The sequence below is a fragment of the Stegostoma tigrinum genome, chromosome 18 (genome assembly GCF_030684315.1).
Source record: "Stegostoma tigrinum isolate sSteTig4 chromosome 18, sSteTig4.hap1, whole genome shotgun sequence".
In the NCBI taxonomy this organism is placed as follows: domain Eukaryota; kingdom Metazoa; phylum Chordata; class Chondrichthyes; order Orectolobiformes; family Stegostomatidae; genus Stegostoma; species Stegostoma tigrinum.
Window position 1 is genome coordinate 12937376 of NC_081371.1, and position 24929 is coordinate 12962304.

Here is a 24929-nt window from a genome sequence, read left to right on the forward strand (position 1 = left end):
GACCTGGGAGTGGTAAACACCCTAATAAATAAGTGCTGGCAAGGATTCCTTCCTACTGCAGAATGCATTGTTCAACTGCATGCCTTCAAGAGATGCTGTTGGTCAGAGTGGTGAGGTTGAAAATGGCATCAAATGAGCCTAATGCTGTGATCAGGCTACTCCACATGCTATTGGTACATGCTCCTGAGACAGTAGTAAAGCCTCCAGCAAATGGTGTCTGGCATGGATGAACTAGAGTGTGTATGCAGGCTGTGGCCACTATTTTGGTGCCAAAATGCGACCTAAAGTGGCTAAATAAGTGTCAAGGAGCCTAGTTTTGCAGCCAAATTGATGCTATGTGAATGTTGTGACATCTTCCTATGATAGCCCTTGCACAAAGGTGCTTAATCATTACTACAATGATAATTCCAGTCCGATAATCTATGAAATTGTGGACAGCATTGAGCTGTTGCGCTGGGAGCGTTAGTGGTTGGAATACTGCTCTGTAAAGGTTTTCTTTTTGAAATTCATTTTTGGGCTCATGAGAAAACCTCGACTTTATGTTTCTCATTGGACACGAGCCTGATATAGTAAGTAGATAAAAATGGATGTCATGCAAGCAATAGTTGATGTGCTGGACTAGCTTTGCCTCTCAAATCTATCACGTTTGTGAATACATCTTCATAAGTACCTGAAAACTAATATTAGAATGAAATAATACAACCACCATAGAATGATGCAATTGGATGTTAATCTGGGGGTTTTGAACCTTTGATCCATTTTTCAAATCTGATTTGTTTCGTGATAATGTCTTAAGTCATTGTCTGAGTTGGCAGTCAGATTTCCATCTACCTTACAGCAGACATAACAAAAATAGGTTTAAAGCAAAGCTGAGTAGATGCATTGGTTGCAGATGGAAGATGGTATAATGTAATTGTAGGACAATAGTTCAGGAGATATCAAAGGAGGAGGTTATTCATCTGATGAAGTGTTACATTTAATTGTAAAGAGTTTCATTCCTTTAGTTTTGTTTGCACATTAAGCTGAGAGAAGGTGAGCAAATTATCTAATTATAGGGACCTCTACAAAGAAAGAAACTGGCTACAGGAAGGATTAAGAAATTGGTTTTCCAGTGCTATTGATAAAATAGTGTAAAAATGTAATTGTCATAAAATGCAGTTGCAAATTTGTTTGCAAATCTTCATCTATTGCATTAAATTCAGCAAAAGGAATAATTCATACAAGCTAGTGCCTTGTGGGCTGAAATCAATTTGAATCAAGCTGCATGCAGCTCTCGCTACAAGTGATGTTTTGCACTCCATAGAAATCAGTCCTATTGAAGTTGGAATATAAACAGTGGATGATAAATTACCAGGAGAAGTAGTGAAATTGTGGTTGAAGAATATGTGGGCTCAGATTTTGTGGTCAGCAGTGAGGGAATTGAGCTCACTATTCATTAAACTTACTACCACCCACTTGTTATTTGTGAGCTTTTGAAATGTTCAGGTACAGTCCCAAGAGATTGCTTCTTGTGTAGGAACTCTCAATATAGAATCTGAAATCTAGCAGGACTCTGCAACTAAGCTGATTGAAGAATCCTGCCTGAGCCACATGGGATGAGTTTTAACACCTCAAAATGTACTTAAATGGTTAACCAGTGGATAAGTACAGCAATTTCATATCCACATTGCATATAGTTGATTGCCAGTGAGTTATTGGTACAGCAAGACCTGTGGAAAAGCGGGGCAGCTTACATATTGTCATCCTCATGTTTAGTTTTAACTGTGGCGTGCATAGACTCCAGAGATGACATGGTGGATCTTTGCTGCCTCACAGTGCTAGGGACCCAGGTTTGATTCCAGCTTTGGATGACAGTCAATGTGGAGTTTGCACATTCTCCCCCTGTGTGAATGGGTTTTCTCTGGGGGCTCCAGTTTTCTTCCACACTCCAAAAATGTGCAGACTAGGTGGATTGGCCATGCTAAATAGCCCACTGTGTCTAGAGATGTGCAGGCCAAGTTTAATTAGCCATGGGATATACAGGGTTACAGGGATAGGGTAGGAGGGTAGATCTGGGTGGAATTGTCTTTGGAGAAGCAGTGTGGACTGAATGGGCCGAATGGCATGCTTCCACATTGTGTGGATTCAACGATTCCAAGTCATTGTTCAGTTGACTCCTTAATGCTGATGGGCTCAGCTAGTTCATTGATATTCTTAAGAGAATTTTGGGCTGTGTTTCGTGACCATGGAACTGATGTTCACAATTTAATGCTGGCTAAGGGGTCACAGCATTTAAAATGTTGAAAAGAAATCGACAGGTTAGAAGCAGAGAATATTTTTGCTCTTATGGGGCATCAAGAGTGAAGAGTCATAAACTGAAAATTAACATTGGCCGATTTAGCAGAGAAATTTGGTATTATTTCTTCACACAGGGAAATCTGGAGTGGTGTCCTCAAAAAGTATGTGGTATCATTTCTCTTGGCTAAGGATATCTAAAGGCATAGACCAAACGTGGCAATGAAGTTGAGCTACAGATCAGCCATGACCTTATTGAATACCAGAGCTGTTCTGGACCTCAAAGGTGTGCCGCTATTCCTCTGTTCCAGAGGATGTTAATCATCCCTGCTAACAGCCTGGCACCATTTCTCCTCCCTGTTCCCAACATTATACCACTACTCCTGCCTTGTACCAACAAAGTAATGCGATACTGTATAATTTTAAATGGAGATTCAACAGCCATTAAATTTAGGTCTCGGCAATATTCGAGGTTAAGTCTGACTGTCTGAGATGCTAAGGAGACAGTTTTACATCATCACAGGAAGTGATGCAATGTCACATGATCTTGTTTTCCTTTGCAGCCTTGTAGCAAGATGAAGCTACAGTACAAGTTGGCTTTCCCCCAGTATACTTGATAAAGATATTTTCCAGCAGCATAACAAGACCAAGAATTTTAGAATAAAACAAAGAATTACAGATATTGAAGAAAACAGAAATTGCTTGTGAAACTCATCAGGTCTGGCAGCATCTGTGGGGAGAAATCAGAGTTAGGGTTTTAAGTTCAGTGATTCTTCTTCAGAGCATTTCTGATGAAAGGTTAACTCTACTTTCTCCCCACAGATGCTGCCAGACTTGATGAGTTTCTTTTGCAATTTCTGTTTTGTTGCAAGAATATTATAATCTTCACTAATATGAGAACAATAAAGGATGTGTTGTTTACCTTTGAGTGTAGGTGCTGCTGGTAAAACAGACATAAACTGTATTTTTTCAAATGCAATGTTGCTTACCATTGTAAGGAACTCATGAGATAATGGTCATATTATTTTTCTGGCTTGTTATTTGCTTTTCACAAAAGCATAATGCAGGCCAACAATGCAATGGCCATAATTAGGCAGAATCCTATAGGGTCTGAGCGACATGGATTACAACGAGATTTATGGTGTAATCTTTTGAAAAGTCCAGTGAGACCTATCTTGACCTTGGAAGCAACTCATTGCATTTTTAACTAAGTTGTGCACGTTGAGGCAAGGTTCTCACTAGGGAGCAACAAATTGCCTATTAAGTTGGATTATTGCAGTTAACAGACTTATTAACTGTACATCTCACCTCATTAATATGCCGCTTCCTATCCTGCCACCTACTGCAATCAAACCAGATGCAGAGAATTCTTCAGTGAGTACTTTGGCAAATTCAGTTTGGCACTGATTGCAAAGAGCCTCCTTATTGTTCAGGAGACAATACATGGGCACCAGCCACACCCACTCCTTGACAGTGAACAATGGCATCTGCTATTTGCCAGTCAGGATCTTCATAGCACCTCTTCAATTTGCTTGAGGATGCTTAGTATGTTGAAGCCTGCATTTCAGGGTACACCAGCTACAAATGTTGAAAGTCTGCTATAAAGACTCTTTCATTGCCGGTACTGGAACGCAGCACATGAATTAGACCGGGTTGCATCTTAGGGCTGCTCACTTGCTCCCTTTGGACTTAACGCCTACCTGTATGCACACAGCATCCCTAACTTGCCTTGCCATGTCAGTGAACAGAGTCACACAGCCAGGTAGCTTGCTTTGCTTGTCAGCAGTCCTTGGGTAAGGGAGCAGACACCTTGCTGTATGGCAGTGGTCCAGGTCAATCTCACATCCACACCAAGTGCCAACAGCTCACGTGGTGAACACAGAGCATGCAAGCAAACAAGCAACCGGGCCCCAAACTTTTGGAAAAGTTGTCCTAACCAAAGTTCATGATTGCAATGTCAGTGTAGGGGTCCTACTACAGGAAGTCTCTGATGGAATTCTGAGGGTTGGCCACAATCAGGTGCCCAGCGGAGGTGGACTGGGGTGGCCTCTGCAGTCTGGGGAGTGGGCCACAGCTACTCCTGCTGTTCCTTAGTGATCAGTGTGGGAGGTAGTGCTAACACTGTGATTGATAATGATACCAGTCAGGAGTCTGGGCACTTCTTGTCCCCTTTATCTTTCTCAAAGGATTGGGCCAAGGTCAGTCCATTGACTCCATCCAAAAACCTAGGTGAAGGGTGGTTCTGGGGGATCAAGGCAGCCACTGCTATGGGAAAGAGATTTGGGAACTTAATTGTGGGGGTTAGGGGCTGCAGGCTGGGAGAAGAGGAGACAACATTTGTAAAATGGGGCAACTGTATTTGTAAGAGGCAGGCGGCTATAGAAAAGCATAGATGGGAATGGGGTAATGCGGGAGGGCTGGTGTGTTCATTCATGGTTAAGAGCACCCTGACATTAAGGATAGACAATGTGTGGATCACACCTGGCATGGTCACCTCATATGCCTGGGACTTGGAGTTAAAAGTGGACTGGCACAGGCTCATGTAGATAGGGTGGGTGGGTAGCCGGGGTGGTGTGATGCCAATGGAGTTCATGAGGAGGGCTAATAGGAAGGGAATCTGGATGTTCAGCTTTTCAGAGCTGTGTAGAGGTGGATGCTGGGAAACATTGCCTGAAAATTGTTGGTTGTCCGACATGACATGATGAGGAAGAATATGGCCACGACTGCGCCAGAATGGGCAGGGTAAGTGTCTGGACTGTAAGGGCCGGAAACAATGTTCACACAAAGCCCATGCACTATGCAGGAAACAGACCTGTGAGGTCCCTAATTCCTGGTAATTCACATGTGTGCCATACACTTCCCTGCCCCATACACATTGCTGCTCACATCGTTCGCAGAAATATTTTTGCGAACAGAGGATAGGGAAAAATTGGGGGTGTTTGACCACAAGGGGAAATGGTGCCAGCAGAACCCATTTCCCTAAAAAACCCTGGTCTTAGAAGCACACGGACCCTCCTTGGCTTGAAATTCCAAGGATCGGAGTGGAGCAGGCACAGGGCAGGTGGAGGTTGAGATCCCAGCCAACATTTGAGTGTCCTGAGAGGAGACCTTCAAAAGATGTATGTATGGTTCTTCCTCCAGTTGCATGCTTCCTGACACTGTCCTGCCTCTTTGTGAAGAAGGGGTGATGGAGTGAGTGCACACCAAGCTCCCCATTATCCTGTTGCAATGCTTTCAGTCCTGAGGACAAATGGCAAGGACAATGAAGTGTGGGTGAGTACCTCTCCAGCAGACCCTGAAGAAGCTGGACCTGGATCTCCATGGCACTGCCAATCTCTCCATGGAGGAGGCCAGATGGTCACCAGCTTGGGGCAGATGTGTCCCCAAGGCAGAGCTGCACTCCTGCAATGTGTGGGCAGTAAGGGCCATCACCTTCCACATTGCTGTCTGCTGCTCCTGTTCCGCCTGGTGTGTGTGGATGGGGTCCCTGATTGCTGACTCAACAGGGCCCTGTCCTGCCTGGGCCTGAGTAGGTACCTGGTGTTTGGGAGCCCTCTAAGTGCCAGGGCCTGGGGGAATTCTTCCTCAGCCAGCCGTAGAACGATCACAATGAGGCACTCACCAGCTTGTGCTCCTAAATTTTCTAAACCTGAGGTTGCTGCCAAAGTTTCAGTATCTAAGCTCGTAAGTGATACAGTTCTCTGCAGGGGCTGTGGACAATGCATGGGCATCCCATTGGGATGACAGAGAGAGAGAGAAGGTCAAGGTTAAAAATATTGTGCGATGAGTGGCACTGACATTGGGGTTACTGTGAGAGGAATGATTCAGGTGAAGGAGGAACAATATGCACATTGGGGGTGATCTGGATGTCTTAGCACTTCTGTGGGAGCAAGTATCAGTCTGCACTTGGGAGAGGAAAATTCTCTCTTTGCTGCAGGTGAGGAGCCTGATGTGGGTGCACTCCATCCATTTGGACCATTTGTGCCTTGCTGTGGTCTGTTTTATTCTGGAATGAGAGAAATAGAGGAATTGAGTGAGTCCAGAGTTGATCAGGTGGCTGCTTGTGCTTGTTCAGGTGGCTGAAAGGTGGTTGGTGTCTTGGGTTGGCAAGTAGTAGGCACAGAGGCCGGGCAAGGTTAGTAGCATGGGGTGATGGGGAGAGAGTGCTGGGATGAAACAAATGAGAGTGAGAGGACATTGGGAGAGGATGAGTGTTTGAAGGAGATGGGTGCAGTGGCAGAGATGGAGTAAGTGAGAGGTTGCAGAGAGAAAAAGGTACCACTTACCTTGGCACAGCGGAAGTCATTGACCTTCTTTCTACACTGCTGGCTATTCTGCCTCAGAGACCGCATTGATCCAGGTGGCAGTGTTGGAGCAGCCTGTCAGAGTTAAAATTTTACTTCTTACAGCATGAACTTTAATGGATGTGAGTTTGCTCGCTGAGCTGGAAGGTTAGTTTTCAGACATTTCGTCACCGTTCTAGGTAACATCATCAGTGAGCCTCCGACGAAGCACTGGTGTTATGTCCCGCTTTCTATTTATCTGGTTAGGTTTTCTTGGGTTGGTGATGCCATTCCCTGCGTTGGTGATGTCATTTCCTGTTCTTTTTCTCAGGGGATGGTAGATTGGCTCCAAATCAATGTGTTTGTTGATGGAGTTCCGGTTGGAATGCCATGCTTCTAGGAATTCTCGTGCGTGTCTCTGTTTGGCTTGTCCTAGGATGGATGTGTTGTCCCAATCAAAGAGGTGTCCTTCGTCATCTGTATGTAAGGATACGCGGGATAGTGGGTAATGTCGTTTTGTGGCTAGTTGATGTTCATGTATCCTGGTGGCTAGCTTTCTGCCAGTTTGTCCAATGTAGTGTTTGTCACAGTTCTTGCAAGGTATTTTGTAGATGACGTTTGTTTTGCTTGTTGTCTGTATAGGGTCTTTTAAGTTCATTAGCTGACAACAATATACAGACAACAAACAAAACAAACATCATCTACAAAATACCTTGCAAGAACTGTGACAAACACTACATTGGACAAACTGGCAGAAAGCTAGACACCAGAATACATGAACATCAACTAGCCACAAAACGACATGACCCACTATCACTCGTATCCTTACATACAGATGAGGAAGGACACCACTTTGATTGGGACAACACATCCATCCTAGGACAAGCCAAACAGAGACACGCATGAGAATTCCTAGAAGCATGGCATTCCAACCGGAACTCCTTCAACAAACACATTGATTTGGAGCCAATCTACCATCCCCTGAGAAAAAGAACAGGAAATGACATCACCAACGCAGGAAATGACATCACCAACCCAAGGAAACCTAACCAGATAAATAGAAAGCCGGACATAACACCAGTGCTTCATCAGAGGCTCACTGATGATGTTACCTAGTATGGTGACGAAACTTCTGAAAACGAACCTTCCAGCTCAGTGAGCAAAACTCACATCCAGAACCTCAACCTGAGCTACAAATCTTCTCAAAACTCGCTACGAGCTTTAATCTTGTGCACTAACCTTTGATGTGGGACCTTATTTAATATTCAAATTTAAATTAAGCACCTAAATTAGTGATTAACAAAGAAAATTGAGCCAGTGGTAATGTTGATAGATTAGCATGTAAATTACCTAGATCGTATTATGACGTTAAATTGTATTTGTCTTGTTTGATATATCAAATCCTGTTGAAAAACTGCTCTGTAAAACCTAATTGCCTTGGATTTCCACAGTAAGTCCCTTGTTTGGGATGTGAGACAAAAAAACCTTTCTACCCTGGGATTGCTTCTTTCTACCTCGAGTCTGTCTCCTCGGAGATGGTCTCCGCTAGGACCTAATGCTGGTCTAAACTGTGCAGCAAAGAGTTGTCCGGTGAATTCCCTGTTGCACTTTTGGTTTCCCTTCACAAATATTCAGATTTCATTAATGAGGCATGTAAATGAGAGTTCTTTGAAAATTAGTTGCTGGCTCCTGTCTGCTTTTTAATGACTGAATTTGGAGTAAATGATCGGATTGAAGGAGCTTGACCTTCACTGCTGGCAGACTGTTGCAGTTCATCTCTTTCCTGCATCTGATACTCCTACTGTGTTATTATATCAGCATGCAGGAAGTCGAAGGCATTGATCAAAAGCATCTGAATTATCTTTCGATTCACTGGAGGGCAGACAATCCAAAACGTACATTCACTGTCTGAGATGGTTGACTCCTGCTGCAGTCAAGAGAGTTGAAGTATGTTTTCAGACTGTCATCTGTACCCAAACATGACCTGCCATTGATGCTGACTACTACTGTATCACCTGAGATAACAAGGTGTAGAGCTGGATGAACACAGCAGGCCAAGCAACATCAGAGAAGCAGGAAGGCTGATATTTCGGGCCTAGATCCTTCTTCAGAAATGGAGATTTCTCCATCTGCAGTTCCTATTATTTCTCTACTGTGTCACGTTTACTTTTTTCTGTGTTCAAGATATTTTCTAAAAAAACTGTTCAGAAATGTCATTACATGCCTCTGGAGCAAATAGGGTGCAAAACTGAGGCTGTGTCTCAGACATAGGGATGCTACCATGGTGCCACAAGAGTCCGTTGTTTTTCCAGTATTCAATTCTTGTACTTCAGTGGGTGAAGGCACTATGTGCAGAGGCAGGTCTGATGTGCCAGTCTTGTCTAGGTGGGGATAAGCTCTGGTTAGGAAGATGCTTATGATTGTTTGAGTTTACAGGAAGGCCTCAGAGCATTTCCCAAGTCAAAGCATCTTCAGCTGCTCCATTGTTGACCTTACCTTGATCATAAGGTCATTGTAGGGATGTTTGCTGATGATTGCACAATGTTTAGTATCATTCATGACTCATGGGACACTGCAGTAGACTATGTCCAAATGCAGGAAGTCTTGGATAATACACAGACTTCAGCTTACAAGTGGCAAGTAAAATTCATGCAACAAGTACACTGGGTAAGGCCATCTCCAACAAAGGAGAATCTATCCATTATTTCATGACATTCAATGGCATTATTATCACTGAATCCTGCACTATCCTGGAGGTTACTATGGACCAGAACCTGAACTGGACCAACTATGGAAATACAGTGGCCATAAGAGCAGATCAGAGGCTCGGAATCCTGCGGTGAGTAACTCACCTTCTGACTCCCCTAATTTTGTCCATCATATATAACATACAAGTCAGAAGTGTCATGGAATACTCCGTTTTTACCTGGATGAGTGCAGTACCAACAGCACTCAAAGAGCTTGACATGATCCAGGACAAAGTAGCCGGATGATTGGCACCATATCCACAATCATTCACTCCCTTGACTATCAATGCATAGAGGCAGCAGTGTGTACCATCCACAACAAAATGCACTGCAGAAATTCACAAAGTTTCTTTAATCAGCACCTCAGAAACCCATCACCACTATCATCTGGAAGGATAAGGATGGTAGATACATAGGAACACCACAATCTACAAGTTCCTTGAAGCCAGTGATATTCCCTCACTGTCATAGGACCCCAATCCTGGAACTCACTCGCTAATAATATTGAGCGTCTGCCTGCACCAAATGGACGACATTGGTTCAAGAAGGCAGCTCACCAGCACCACCTCCAGGGCAGCTAGGGAGAGGCAATGAATGTTGATCCATCCCTGCATGAGCAAATGAAAAACAGAGGAGAATTTTCTCACTGGGCTGGCATCGTACACTTCTTGGCAGAGAGAATTATCAGTGGAGGCCTGAGAGTAGGTTTGCCAGTTCATCCTCACTGCTATCACTTACCAATAGTACACAGCACTCAAGGAAGAATCAATCAATCTATGACGAGATATCCTGGTCTTATATTTCAAAATGGAGGTTGGTTCCAAAAAGTATGTTAGAAGGCTGACAAAAACCTTTTTCAAAGTCATTAATGTTACAGGGCTCTTCAAACAAAACAGAGGAAGCAGTGCAGCTGTTGAGTGCAAGTTGCACAGACGGCCTGAAAAAGTGGCCGAAATGGTGAATCAAAGTGGGAAGGAAATTCACAGAGTTCAGAGTTACGGAAACAGAAAAGTAGCACATGAAAATAATGATGATTAAATGAATTGTAAAACCTTGGGGGTGAGTTAAACAAGAAGAGGCATTTAAAGTTGTGGCACATGAGAGTCAGAATGGATGTGATGGAAAAACAGGTCAATACAGACAGCGGACAAATGGATACCGATAAATTATGGAGCATGGGTCAGGGGAGTAAGGTGGTTTGCAGGGTAATGGCAGGCAGGAGAACTTGGAATGATCACAAATCTTAATGCGATGTGTTCATCGGCTCAAAATAAGATGGCCCGGATATTTGATTCAGAGATAGCAAGAACTGCCGATGCTGGAGAATCTGAGATAACAAGGTGTAGAGCTGGATGAACACAGCAGGCCAAGCAGCATGAGAGGAGCCGGAAAGCTGATGTTTCGGGTCTGAGCCCTTCTTCAGAACTTTCTGAATGCATTAGTAGTAATCTTCCAAGAATTCTTAGATCTTGGAAATGTCCGAGACTTTTGGAAAACTGCGTTAGAGTCCTCGGGTCATAAAGCACGGAAGCAGACTCTTCAGTTCAACTTGCCCACTCTGACAAAGTTTCAGAAACTAAACTTGTCCTACTTGCCTGTGTAAATAAAAACCAAAAGAACTGTGGATGCTGTAAATCAGGGGCAAAAATAGAAGTTTCTGGAAAAGCTCAGCAGATCTGGCAGCACCTGTGAAGAAAAAAACAGAGTTAACATTCCAGGTCCAGTGACCCAAGGGCTTTTCAGAAGTTACCAACATTAGGTTACTTAAAAAAAAGAGCCCATGATGTTGGAGGCAGGGGAGAGAGAGGATTGGTTAACTAAGAGAAAAGGGAGAGTTAGGAGAAGGACGTTATTTTCGGAACGGCAACCTGTGGCTAGTTGCGTACCACAAGGATCGGTGCTGGGGCCCCAATTATTTATAACATATATTAATGACTTAGATGAGAAACATTGAATGAACTGTAGCCAGGTTTGTGTATGACTCAAAAATGGGTGGGAAGGCAAATGATGAGGATGACACGAAGAATCTGCAGAGGTATACGTTCATGCACATAGCGGGAGGCAATGGTCTACTGGTGTTATCACTGGACTGCTAATCCTTTGACTCAGATAATGTTCTGGGGACCCAGGTTCAAAACCTGCTGTGGCACATGGTGGAATTTGAATTCAGTAAATATCTGGAATCATGGATGACCGTGAATCCATTGTTGATTGTTGGGGAAAAACACATCTGGCTCACTAATGTCCTTTAGGGAAGGAAGCTGCCATCCTTACCTGGTCTGGCATCCATGTGACTTGAGACCAACAGCAATATGGATGATTCTTAATTTCCCTCCAGGCAATTAGGGATTGGCAATTGATGCTGGCCTAGCCAGCAATGCCCACATCCCATGAATGAATGAAAAAAGAGTGAATGTGATAAAACTTAGTAGCTGGAATATAATGTGAAAAATGTTGACATTATGCACTCTGGCAGGAAGAATAGGTGAGCTGTATATGAGTTAATTGGAGGAAGGCTGCACAAAGCTGCAGTATGGAGGGATTTAGAATCCTTGTGCAAACGTCACAAACAGCTAATGGACAAGTTCAACAGATAATATGGAAAGTAAATGGGATGCTGGCCTTTATTTCTGAGGGAATAGGGTGTAGAAATAGGGAGTAAAAACTGAAAGAACTGAGGATGCTGTAAATCAGAAACAAAAACAGAAGTTGCTGGAAAAGCTCAGCAGGTCTGGCAGCATCTGTAAAGAGAAATCAGAGTTAACGTTTCTGGTCTGGTGACCCTTCCTCAGAATGCCCCTAGTTCTGAGGGACACTGGACCCGAAACATTAACTCTGATTTCTCTTCACAGATGCTGCCAGACTTCCTGAGCTTTTCCAGCAACTTTTGTGAAAGAAATAGTGAAGTTTTGCTAAAACTACATGAGTCACTAGTTAGATCACTGCTAGAATACTGTGGACAGTTTTAGGTCCCTTATGTAAGGGAAGATATACTGGCATTGGAGCCAGTACAGAGAAGATTCACTACAGTAATACCAGGCCTGGAGGAAAAGTCTCAGGGGGAGAGGTTGAGTAGTTTTAATCTATGCGCATTGGAAGTGAGAAGAATAAGAAGCAACATCGATGGAGCATTCAAGATTTTAAAAGTTTTTGACAGGGTAGATGCAGAAAGATTATCTCTTATGGGAGAGTCCAGGATCTCAGGGCGTAATCTCAACATAAGGAGTCAACCCATATAAGCAAAGAGGAGGAATTACTTCTCTCAGAAGGTAGTGAATTTATAGATTTTTTAAACACTGTACAGGTTGGGTGTATTTAAGTTTGAGACAATCAGTAAAAGAATCAATGGAAAAATAGCAGGAAAATGGACTTGAGGATTATCAGATCAGCCCATGATCTCGCTGAATGGCAGAGAAGACGAGATGGGCTGAATGGCCTACTTTTAGGCCTACGTCTAATAGTTTGAGTTTGTGAAAACAGATTGTTTTTATGACTGAAATGATGTGAGATTGAAAGCTTATTTTGCGGTTGATTGGGAGGCTTAAGTTGTGAAGAGCATTGTTTAACCTAAGTCAAAAAGGCTTTTGAGGCAAAGAGTTAGTCAAGAAGATACAGGGTAATAAAATGTGAGGCTGGATGAACACAGCAGGCCAAGCAGCATCTCAGGAGCTCCTGAGATGCTGCTTGGCCTGCTGTGTTCATCCAGCCTCACATTTTATTATCTTGGAATCTCCAGCATCTGCAGTTCCCATTATCCAAGAAGATACACGGCTTGGGTTTTGATCATTCCATTTGGAAGGATTCTTCTCTCCCTGAAAAGATATTTGCTAATAACAATGCCTAAGCAATATTTCAAGAGCTTGTTGTTTCATTCAGTAACTTAATATATTCAGAAATCTTTTGATCTTTGCTGGCCTCAGCTGCTTACTTTGTTTCTCTGGGAATTCCGTTGGTCTTTCAACTAAATTATAATAGGAGTTCAAGACAATATTCAAGAAAACTCCACTGTTGTCTTGCTTTAGCTACATATTAATTAAAGAAAGTCAACACTTAGTAACTGATCGATAACAAAGAAAAGCGGAACTGATCAATGACCATGGCACAGAAGCAGAATACTTAGGTAACAATGGGAATCTGAAGTAAAAACAGAAAATGCTATGCCTCGACAGGACTGGCAGCATCTGTGAGGTGAGATAAAGTTAACGTTTCAGGCCAGCAGCATTTCATCATATTAGCAATCAGATTATTGCAAGAGAAATATCCTGTGAAAATAGGATAAACACTAATGTCAATTTCTTCCATTCCAACAAATTTTAAACACTCACTTGTCGCTCAGGCTAACATAAAATGATCATAAACAATTTATTATTGAGGTTACAATGCATGACTACAGTGTTGCTGACATCTTACATTCAGCGCAATGCCAATGTAACCTTGTTCTTGTAAATACTGTACCTTTTTAATCAATGTTTAATTAATTGAATCTGCAACCCATCAGTGGAAAAATTGGATAGATGGGTTTAGTAGAGCACTGGCCTTTTATCTCTGAAACATGGTTCAGATTGAGCCAAAGAAAATTTAATTATCGAGGGTTGCTAATGATTGCAAATTGAGTTTTGAATCGGTGTACAAATCCATTATATTAAAAATACAGTCATACTTGACCCTAAATGATCCATCATTCCAAGAAAATTTGTAACGAAATAAGCAGATGAAACCTAAGCTGCAGTTCCCGGTGATGTAAAACCGACATTACAACAATACTCTAAATTTACTGTTAATTGTAGGAAAGCATAGTTGCCATGGTTCGAAGATGATAACACCCTTGAAAGTGTCAGAAGGTTTTGAATTCTCAGACATTTGAAGACAAAATCCAGTCTGATAACACAGTGCAAAAGATACCACAGAAATATTGTAGAAGAGCTGAAGAATTCTCTTTGATGACTTGGCTAACATCAATCCCTTAACCAACACCTAAAATTGTATTCTCAACCCAGTAACATATTGCTGCCCATGGGATAATGGCTGTGTGAAAAAGCTTTATGTTATGTTACTGCAGTGACCACACTTCAAAAGTTCTTTAATGGCTATGAATTGCAATAGGGTCAACCTGATGTTGTGAAAGGTTGCGTCATAAATTTAAGTTCTTCATTTTTGACTTAGCTCCCAACCTTTATCAAGTCAACAGAAGAAAAATAGGCTAGGGTTTTTGATGGTAGTGGTTAGATTGATCCTAAGCTGCTGTCATGTGTCTCTTTCAACTGACAGAGCTATATCATTAGAGGCTTAGCAACTGATAACCCAAATGTCAGTGTGGTCTGGGCAATGTTGTGAAATGAGCCAGAGTCAAAGTGTTTCATTCGTACTTGGAGAGTTACTTTTTTTTATTAAAGCTACAACACATGTTGTATATTGCATTCTGAACCAATAATACTGTTGCTACGATAAATCCTTGGCCCTATTTCTTCCTTGTGTAATTTAGATTTAGAGTTGTCTCAGATCTGTGCACTTCTCACTCTGTGAACTTCTCTGCAGCATTGGGAATCTAGTGGAGGGCCTTGCAAGAAGAACTCGCATGCAGTGCATTTTGTAGGATATTCATGGATCCTCAATGAATATACCCTTTCTGTAGTTTGGGGAAGCAATGGCCTAATGGTATTATCTATGAACTCAGCTGATGATCTGGGAACCCGCATTCAAATCCTGCCACAGCAATTGGTGGAATTTGAATTCAATAATCAATTTGGAATTAAGGTTTTAATGATGACCGTGCAACTATTGTCAATTGTCAGTAAAAAAAAATCCATCTAGTGCCGTAAAGTCCTTTCAGAGAAGGAAATCTGTCATCCTTACCTGGTTTGGCCTGTATGTGACTCCAGACCCACAGCAATATGGTTGATTCTTACCTGCCCTCTGGGCAAAAAATGCTGATCTAGTCAGTGGGGCCGACAGCCTGTAAGTAAATTTTAAAAATTCTGATCTGCATATATGAATGGTGTGAGAATATTACAGCTCCTCATTTCTTTGAAAGATGGGTGGGGGTTATCTGCAGGCCAGAGACCTGGCCAGGAGTAGCACCAGGATTTATGATTTCTGTCCTTGACCCCTCGGACTTTCAAATCCAGAGGTATTTGACAAGAACACTTTAAATCTAATAATTTTGTTCTGCTTATATTTCATATTTTGCTTTGTTACTTATTTAAAGCACAGTAATTTGGTTGACTGTCTGCTTGTCTTATTGCATCAGCGGTACTGTGGCACTTATGTTCATTTTTACTGGTGCCCTGGGGCGTTTCATTGCCACTCATAGTAAGGCCAAGTAAAGCAAGCCAACATGGGTTGGATGGCATCCATTCCAACACATGCTAAAGTAAGTGGTTAACAATTGCAGCTGCTTTGATTGTGTAGTTAATAATGTGGCAATGTTCTTTCACTTAGGTAGGGTTTGCATCGCTCAGTCCCTGAAAATTCCTCGAGAGCCAAAACCGGGCGAATTTGACAAAATCATCAAACGCTTGCTGGAAACCCCCAATGCTCGTGGAATAATTATATTTGCGAATGAAGATGACATCAGGTGCGGATAACCCCTTTATGTAAATTTTTTTCATTCATTCGTGGAATGTGAGTGTTGTTGGCTGGCCAGCAATTATTGCCCATCCCTAGCTGCTCTTGAGAATGTGGTGGTGAGTTGCCTTCTGGGACCATAGCAGTCCACATGCTCTTAGAAGTGGGGATGGGAGAGCTTCAGGATTTTGACCCAGTGGCACTAAAGCGGCAGTTTTATATTTCCAGAATGGTGAGTGTTTTGGAAAGGTACTTGTAAGTAATAGTGTCCATTTCTCTGCTGTTGTTGTCCTTCTAGATGGAAGTGGTTGTGGGTTTGGAAGGTGCTGTTTGAGGATCTTTGGTGAATTTCTGCAGTTCACCTTGTAGATGGTACACACTGCTGCTTCTGAGCGTCGGCGGTGGAGCAAGTGAATATTTGTGGATGTAATGCCAATTTAATGGGTTGCTTTGTCCTGGATGGTGTTAAACTTCTTGAAAGTTGCTGGAGCCTCACCCATCCGAGCCAGTGGGGAGTATTCCACCACATTCCTGACTTGTGCTTTGTGTATGATGGACAGGCTGTGGGGAGTCAGGAAGTGAGCTTCTTGCTGAAGCATTCCTAGCCTGTGTAAAAGTTGAAGACCTATTGACTACATTTTGCTCAGGACCCCTGAAAATTGCTCATCCATGTGATGCCAATTTCTATTTTGCTAAAGGGTAGGGAGGAGTTGGGGATGGTGTCTTGGATTTCAGCCGGCTTTTAGATCACAGCAATATTGCAAATGAGTAAAGCTATTGAAAACAATGATTTGTAATGGCTTTGAATTCCTCTGAGGGACACAGGGAACTCTAAATCAATGAGACTTCAGGCTGCAGCCTTTGTCCTTTGGGAAATAGAGCTAGTTTTCTGATGCTTTCAAATGCAATAGATCAGAAACTAACTGCCAAGGTGGAGGATCGGTGACAAAGTGAACATGACAGATGGAATGAATTAAATCAGATTAGATGACCATTTACTATGACACAGATGCAGGCTTCAAACAGGTGTCTCTGCTGTTTTCTTTTTATATGTTCAGCTGTCAATGCGGTGGCTTAAGTGGGTTGCACTTTTGTCCTTCCTAGTGCTTGGGGCAGGAGCGATGAGCCATAAGGACTGCCACAGTTTCCAAGTGCAATGTAAGTAACAGAGTTTCTTGCCCCTTCTCTCCACAGCCGTTTACTCGAGGCTGCCAAAAGATCCAATCAGACAAAGCACTTCCTCTGGGTCGGCTCTGACAGCTGGGGTTCAAAGGTCGCACCAGTGCACCAGCAAGAAGAAGTTGCCGAAGGAGCTGTCACTATTCTTCCCAAGAGAGCCTCGATTGAAGGTAGCATTACCTGAACAACTTCCTAAGAGAACTGTCTTGGTCATTTTCCTTTGTCCTAATTGAAATTCATGACTTGAGACTGAGCTCAGCAGAAAAGTGCCACACTCTGTAATATTTCCCTCCAGAGGTGAAAAGATCAGTGTTGAGGGAAATTGGCAACAAACCACATTAATTTATTTACACTGCAGACTGTCAGAGCTCAGGGCAGTAGTGATAAGTTTTCCTGTATTTCCTTATCTGAGTTAGCTGCACTGTCAGCGTTATAAATTTTGGGATTTTTAAAACTTAAAAAATCCAATGTGTAATAAACCACAGAGGAAAAGAAGTGACAGTGTCACCAACACCATCATTTTATTGACTTAGATCACTCATTTTAGATGGTTCAAAGACTTTTATGCACATTCCACAGTTTGACTTATTTGACCATTTTGTTTCTTCGTCAGGCTTTGACAGATACTTCAGAAGCCGTACGTTGGAGAACAACAGAAGGAACGTTTGGTTTGCTGAGTTCTGGGAGGAAAATTTCAACTGTAAATTAAGCTGGCATGGGAAAAGAAATAGCAAGGTCAAGAAATGCACAGGTAATGGAGTGTACTTATTGGAGTACAATCTGTCTGGCACAGTTGACTGCTTCTACTGATTCATGTCTTGCTCTTGGTGTAGACTATTATCTCTTAGTGGCAGTTGGCTAGCACTGATCAACAATTTCAAGTTTCAGTGCTTGTACTGTGCCTGGAAGCTGCGTATCTGACAATAGGTTGCTGCAGATTGTTTCGTAGGACATTGAGAATCTTTCAGATCACGGGTTGAGCCACTTAACTCTCATTGCCTATGATCCTGTTACTATACAGTAAGATGTTTTTAGCCCAGTTAACTCCCTCACTGTTTACTGCTTGTTCAGTTAAGCTGGGGACTTGATGGTAGTGCCTTTGAAAGCCAGGGTAAAGTAGTTCAACATTTTCTTTGGGAGCTGGTACTTGTGAGGTGTATATACTACCAGCCAATTCTCATCCCAAAAAAAGATGTTGCTCCTGTTCTCATGTAGGCCAAGTTCGTTTGCTTCAGGACTGTTGGAATTGTGAATAGAGCTGAGCACCACGATAATTGTCAATGAATAGTCTCATTCTTGGCCTTAAATTGGAGCTAAAGATGATTAAAGAAAATCTAAAGCCATCAGGTCAAATGTTGTAGGGCAGCCACGACCATTTCCTAGTAACTTCAGCTTTGCCAAGTCTCTGGTCACCTCTAGCATTTACCCTTGCATCTATGCTGTGGCCATAGCCGTGACAAAGTCTGGAGATGTGTATATTTATCTGAAACTAAATCAAGTATCTGGATTGTATTATTGGTGACCAGGCAATCAATATTAACCATTTTCTACAGGCAGGAAGTGCATAGCAACTTTCCTGATGCCTGGAAATTCTGTGTGGTTCACTTTAATGGCCCATTCATAGAACTTTTACCCAGATACATCTTTGTCCCTTTCCAAACTAACAGTAACTGATTTGTGGTCATTGCCACTGATACCACTTCAACCTGTCCAGACACATTCCCTAAAACAAAGTCCAGACTGCCTGGCCACTTGATAGACCATTACATACCAGCTTAGTAGTTCTCCTGAATTAAATTTAAGATATCTGCACTCTCTTTTATCTTTTATGCTGATTTAACACCACACCATTAGGTTATTTTTAAAAAAGATGATTTTTTGCAGTTTATGTAGCTCTCGGAAATTTGCTTAAATATTTGTTTTCTATGTCATTCTGTTTGGGGGAATCCATAATATCCTCTCAGGCTCTGATCGTCCCATTTTTGTTCTTCAGTTTAATCCAGTAATTCTCACTTGATGATCCTTGCACAACCATCCTTTCAACTGTTTTGCTAATCAGTGTAATGACACCCTTCGTATCCAATGCATATAAAACCCTGCAACATTGAATAGCGAACTGCCATTATTGCTGTTCTTAAAACTGTGGTAAAGTCATTAGTGATAATTGGAACTGCAGATGTTGGAGAATCCAAGATAACAAAGTGTGGAGCTGGATGAACACAGCAGGCCAAGCAGCATCTCAGGTGCACGAAAGCTAATGTTTCGGGCCTAGACCCTTCATCAGAAAAGGGGGATTGGGAGAGGGTTCTGGAATAAATAGGGAGAGAGGGGGAGACGGACCGAAGATGGAGAGAAAAGAAGATAGGTAGAGAGGAGAGTATAGGTGAGGAGGTAGGGAGAGGATACGTCTGTCCAGGGAAGACGGACAGGTGAAGAAGGCGGGATGAGGTGGTAGGTAGGAAATGGAGGTGCGGCTTGGGGTGGGAGGAAGGGATGGGTGAGAGGAAGAACAGGTTAGGGAAGCGGAGACAGGCTGGGCTGGTTTTGTGATACAGTGGGGGTAGGGGACGAACTGGGCTGATTTTGGGATGCAGCGGGGGAAGGGGAGATTTTGAAGTTGGTGAAGTCCCCATTGATACCATTGGGCTGCAGGGTTCCCAAGCGGAATATGAGTTGCTGTTCTTGCAACCTTGGGGTGGCATCAGTGTGGCAGTGCAGGAGGCCCATGATGGACATGTCGTCTGAGGACTGGGAGGGGGAGTTGAAATGGTTCACAACTGGGAGGTGCAGTTGTTTGTTGCGAACCGAGCGGAGGTGTTCTGCAAAGCGGTCCCCAAGCCTCTGCTTGGTTTCCCCAATGTAGAGGAAGCCACACTGGGTACAATGGATACAATATACCATATTGGCAGATGTGCAGGTGAACATCTGCTTGATATAACGCATCATCCTCCAACACTTCCGCCATCTACAATCCGACCCCACCACCCAAGCTATTTTTCCATCCCCACCCTTGTCTGCCTTCCGGAGAGACCACTCTCTCCGCGACCCCCTTGTCCGCTCCACACTCCCCTCCAACCCCACCACACCCGGCACCTTCTCCTGCAACCGCAGGAAGTGCTACACTTGCCCCCACACCTCCTCCCTCACCCCTATCCCAGGCCCCAGATGACCTTCCATATCAAGCAGATGTTCACTTGCACATCTGCCAATGTGGTATATTGTATCCATTGTACCCGGTGTGGCTACCAATACATTGTGGAAACCAATCGGAGGCTTGGGGACTGCTTTGCAGAACACCTCCGCTCGGTTCGCAACAAACAAATGCACCTCCCAGTCGCGAACCATTTTAACTCCCCCTCACATTCCTCAGACGACATGTCCATCATGGGCCTCCTGCAGTGCCACAATGATGCCACCCGAAGGTTGCAGGATCAGCAACTCATATTCCGCTTGGGAACCCTGCAGCCCAATGGTATCAATGCGGACTTCACAAGCTTCAAAATCTCCCCTTCCCCCACTGCATCCCAAAACCAGCCCAGTTCGACCCCTTCCCCCACTGCATCTCAAAACCAGCCTAGCCTGTCTCCTCTTCCCTAACCTGTTCTTCCTCTCACCTATCCCTTCCTCCCACCTCAAGCCGCACCTCCATTTTCTGCCTACCACCTCATCCTGCCTCCTTGACCTGTCCGTCTTCCCTGGACTGACCTATCCCCTCCCTACCTCCTCACCTATACTCTCCTCTCCACCTATCTTCTTCTGTCTCCATCTTCGGTCCGCCTCCTCCTCTCTCCCTATTTATTCCAGTTTCCTCTCCCATCCCCCTCTCTGATGAAGGGTCTAGGCCCGTAGAGTCATTAGCTCTGGTATTAAACTTCCAGATGTTAACTCTGCTCTTATTTCATTTGGCCTATTTAATAAACCCCTTACATGGTATATGAAATAACTCCATGATGGCTTGGTATTACCAAGTCAGCCTTTATTTACATGTGCATAACTTAAGGCAATGACCCAGCTGGCTCAGAGCTAGCTTCTGGAGTGAACTGAATTCCTGACATTCTTGCCTGTATCTGTCTGCCAGGGCTCCCTGATTAGCCCAGTTTTACAGCTCCAACCAGGGAACTCATATTCTATGAGACCCATCTGGCTGACATTGTTCCAATCACTACATAACTGTACACCACTGAACACTGCCAAACTTGCCTGTTGTCTGTTTTATAACCATTGTTTCCTCTGCCTTCCACATTGATTGACTAATTTCCTGCCTCATGTTTCCAGCTTTATGTCTTTTACTGAAGCCCCTATTGCCTTGCCAAATTAGCTTAAACCATCTTCAACTGCACAAGCAACTTTCTGCCATCATATTGATCCTTGCCCTGTACAGTCTTCAAACATTTGTGAAGTTAGTTATATATTTATTAGTGATCAAGATTGCAGTAAGACGATCGCCTGTGTTGATCAATGTGTGGAAGGGAGGAAATATTTCATGAGTGTAGAAATCATAGTGGAGAAATGAATGAATAAATCAAATCCTTTGTAAGCATGCTATTTCCTGACCTAAATCACGTGCATCTTCAGTAAAAATATTCATTTACAAGTATACATTTCACTTTAGGATGTTTTGTTACTTTTCTGAGACATTGGTATTCAAAGAAAGATTTCTGCTGCTGGCTATTTTAGCAATGCTGTGATTTTTATGGATGGAGAATCATCAACTGAGTCAGCACTGGTTCTTAACAATGTACATGGAGATCTTGGAACAGGATTATTGATGAAGTAAAAGCCTCATCTGTATTCTGAGTAATGATCTGAGGTACATCTTCCAAATTTCTAACTGCTTGGAGGGGATACATTATATGGTAGGTCCGCAAAGACTCATCTTGAGGATAACAAATTTTTAAGGATGAATCTGAAGATTTGTACTCCTTGTTGTTGTTAACAGTGGTGTTTATGGGTATTAGCTTACTGATAATGTTCAATTCTGCAGTAGATAAGACACATGCTATGAAAAATATGTGTACCTGTATTAAACTGTATGCAAATTCCACAATTTTGATGAGTTTTGACTGTTGTAAACAATGTTTTTGACAAATGCTTGCATTGAGTCTGACTATAGATAATTCTAATCATTAGAGCTGAAATATCACTGCTCTTGTGATTTCCTCAGCTGAATTGAGCTCAACGTGAAACATTCCAGACCTCATCCTCTCTCTCCATCTATATTTCTGCCTATATGTCTAATCTCTATATTGTGGTGTTGGAAGCTAATGAATGTTTTATCAGCAGAGGTTCACTGCGCCATTTTTTACACAGCACTAATCATTATAGGGACTCATCTTTAGCTCATCACAATATAATATCTTATGCTAATGTGAAACTAATCTTGAGGGAATGATATCTAATTGTTTTGAATTAAACAATAATGAATTCACATTGAATTGACTTGCACTTAAGCTGAATGTTTGCCTTTTTGGTTGTCTTTTTAAGTGTGACTGTTAACACACATTAAGACCTCCCTATGTCATGATGTGGTGTGACATAGAGAACTTCCCTCTCCATTCAAAATATCTGTCCTGTCTCAGTTTTAAAAAGTGTGATGCAAAAACTTCAATGTAACTACCAAAGTGTGATTGACAAAGAAATGGAGGAAGCATAATCAGCAGGAAAAGCTCAGTCCATATATTTTTAAAATTGTTAGCAAGCATATTTCAGTGAAGTTTATATTAAGTCAAGGGATTGTTTTGAAGTGTAGGAACATTACATCTTGCAAACTACAATAAGCTAGAACTTCCAGGGGCCTATGAACAACATCTTCAAGCATGTTATTAAATGTTGGAAAGCAGGTCAACGAGTGCTTGTGGGTCAGTTAACAGCTACGCCAACTCATGGGCCACTCCACAACACCAACTCTGCTGATTTACATTACCTATTGCACTCTTTTGAAGTTTACATGTGTGTTCCTTTTAAAGTTATTGGCATTACATGATACGAGTCAAATTCATAAGATTAATTGAGTCAATTTAAGATGAGGCTTAGCTCTCAAAACTGGTGAGTTTATTTTGGCTAAGTTGTATGAAATATCAAAAGTCTGAAAGAAGGACTTTACTTGAACTTCAGATGTTAGAGCTAGTGGAGGTGGGCAACCATTTAACATTAACTTTGTGACAATTCAGTCTTACAATCGAGCTGTTTTGAACTCATATTGAATGGAATTCACAGGTTCCTGCAAAAGGGGCAGCTACAAGGACATGAAACTATTTGAATCCATGTGACTATTGATCTTACTGTTGTTCCTTGTGGGTTAGGAAGAACAGAAGTGCATCCTCCAGACTAGCAAGCTGTGTAATAAATCCCCTGGTGCCAGCAATCTGTACTCCACTGATGACCACAGGAACCCTCAACTATTAGTGTAACTACCCAAATCCTATTGAGTATGGTACCCTGTCCACCTCAGTCACCCCCAACCATAACTGGCACTTGTAACCAACGCACGATGATCATCTGACCTACTCCCCATCACTGAAAACACTGATTCAGGTCACCATCTGATCACCTATCAAACTCCTGGAAACCACCATATTGGATTCCACCGCCATCAGTGATCAAGACCAACCCTTGATTACAACTACTTCTCCCACATGACCTCCTCAATTAATCCGGCTGCCAGGAAGTGTGGACTTCATATAAAGAGAAGAGGAGAGGGAGAACAAAGATTTCAAGAAAATGATCCTCATACAACAAATTCAAAGACACAGTGAAGGCTATTTCAATATCTTAATCTCATTGTAAATTGCTCAATGAACAGTCTGAATTAAGAAGTTGTGAGTTCAAACCTCAATCCAGGACTTGAGCACAAAATCTAGGCTGACACAAAGGGACTGCTGCATTGTTGGACATGCTGTATTTCAGATGTAAACTAAATGCTAAGTCTGCCCTTCATGGCCATAACAGTTCCTTGGTGTTATTGAAGAAGAGCTGGGGAATTAACAATATTCATTTCAAATGGACATCATGAAAACAGGTTATCTGATCTTTAATACATTGTTGCTTGTCAGAGCTTGCTGTGTACAAATTGGTTAATGTGTTTCGAACATCCTGCGGTTAACAACATTTCAAAAAAAAGACTGTCGGTTATAATGCACTTTGGAGCAGCTAGTGATCATTGAAGGTGCTGTGTAAATGCAAGTCTTTCCTTTTGATATCTTGTCGTTTCAGTGATAAACATTTGATTATGAAACAACAATTAATTAGAGGGATTTAGATTCTGCAAGAAAATGAATAGAATCAAACTGTGTTTGCTGCAAAACAGGACATTTAGGACAGAACAGCAATTAAACTGGTTGAGAAGAGATCACTTCTTGTACATTTTCTTTTGTCTTGATCTCACTTGTTGGGCTTATAAGTGAGAAGGCTTGACGTAATGGATGGGTTTTGACATTCAGGTACAATGTGGTAGCGCCATGGAGTGAATGAATGAAACAAAATTGTAATTTACAATTTATTATCCCCACCAGAACAGAAATGTTGTGGGAACCAAGGAGAATAGATTAAATGTTTAATAGTATTTATCGTGTGCCTTTGAAGAATTGACTCAGATGGAAGTATACAGTAAGGAATGTCTTTGCCATTAATTCCTCCAACTTAGCGCTGATCTATCTAAATGCAAGTAAATAGATCTAACATATTTTATGGTGTTGCTTTGTATGGCTGTGTTATAACATATCTCATTCTTCTTGGTTGCTAAGGATCCTATTAGTTCCAATTCACAAAGGTAGTATCAAAGACCTTTTGGGTCATGATTGGGACAAGAATCTTGGCCATAGTCATTTTGATTCTGCTTCTGTGAATTCCTTTCAGGTAATGTGGTGGCAGTGACTTTAAAGTA

General features: G+C 42.4%; 1 protein-coding gene across 7 annotated transcripts in view; it reads left to right on the top strand.

The window, feature by feature from the left end:
* The window catches only part of LOC125461078 (metabotropic glutamate receptor 8), a 384941-nt gene that overhangs the window by 209574 nt on the left and 150438 nt on the right, over nt 1-24929 (top strand). For all 7 annotated transcript variants that reach the window (XM_048549441.2, XM_048549440.2, XM_048549442.2 and 4 more), the window contains 3 exons: nt 15743-15878; nt 17063-17217; nt 17661-17798. In XM_048549441.2, coding sequence (XP_048405398.1) covers nt 15743-15878; nt 17063-17217; nt 17661-17798 — 429 coding nt within the window. The remainder of the gene's footprint in view (nt 1-15742; nt 15879-17062; nt 17218-17660; nt 17799-24929) is intronic.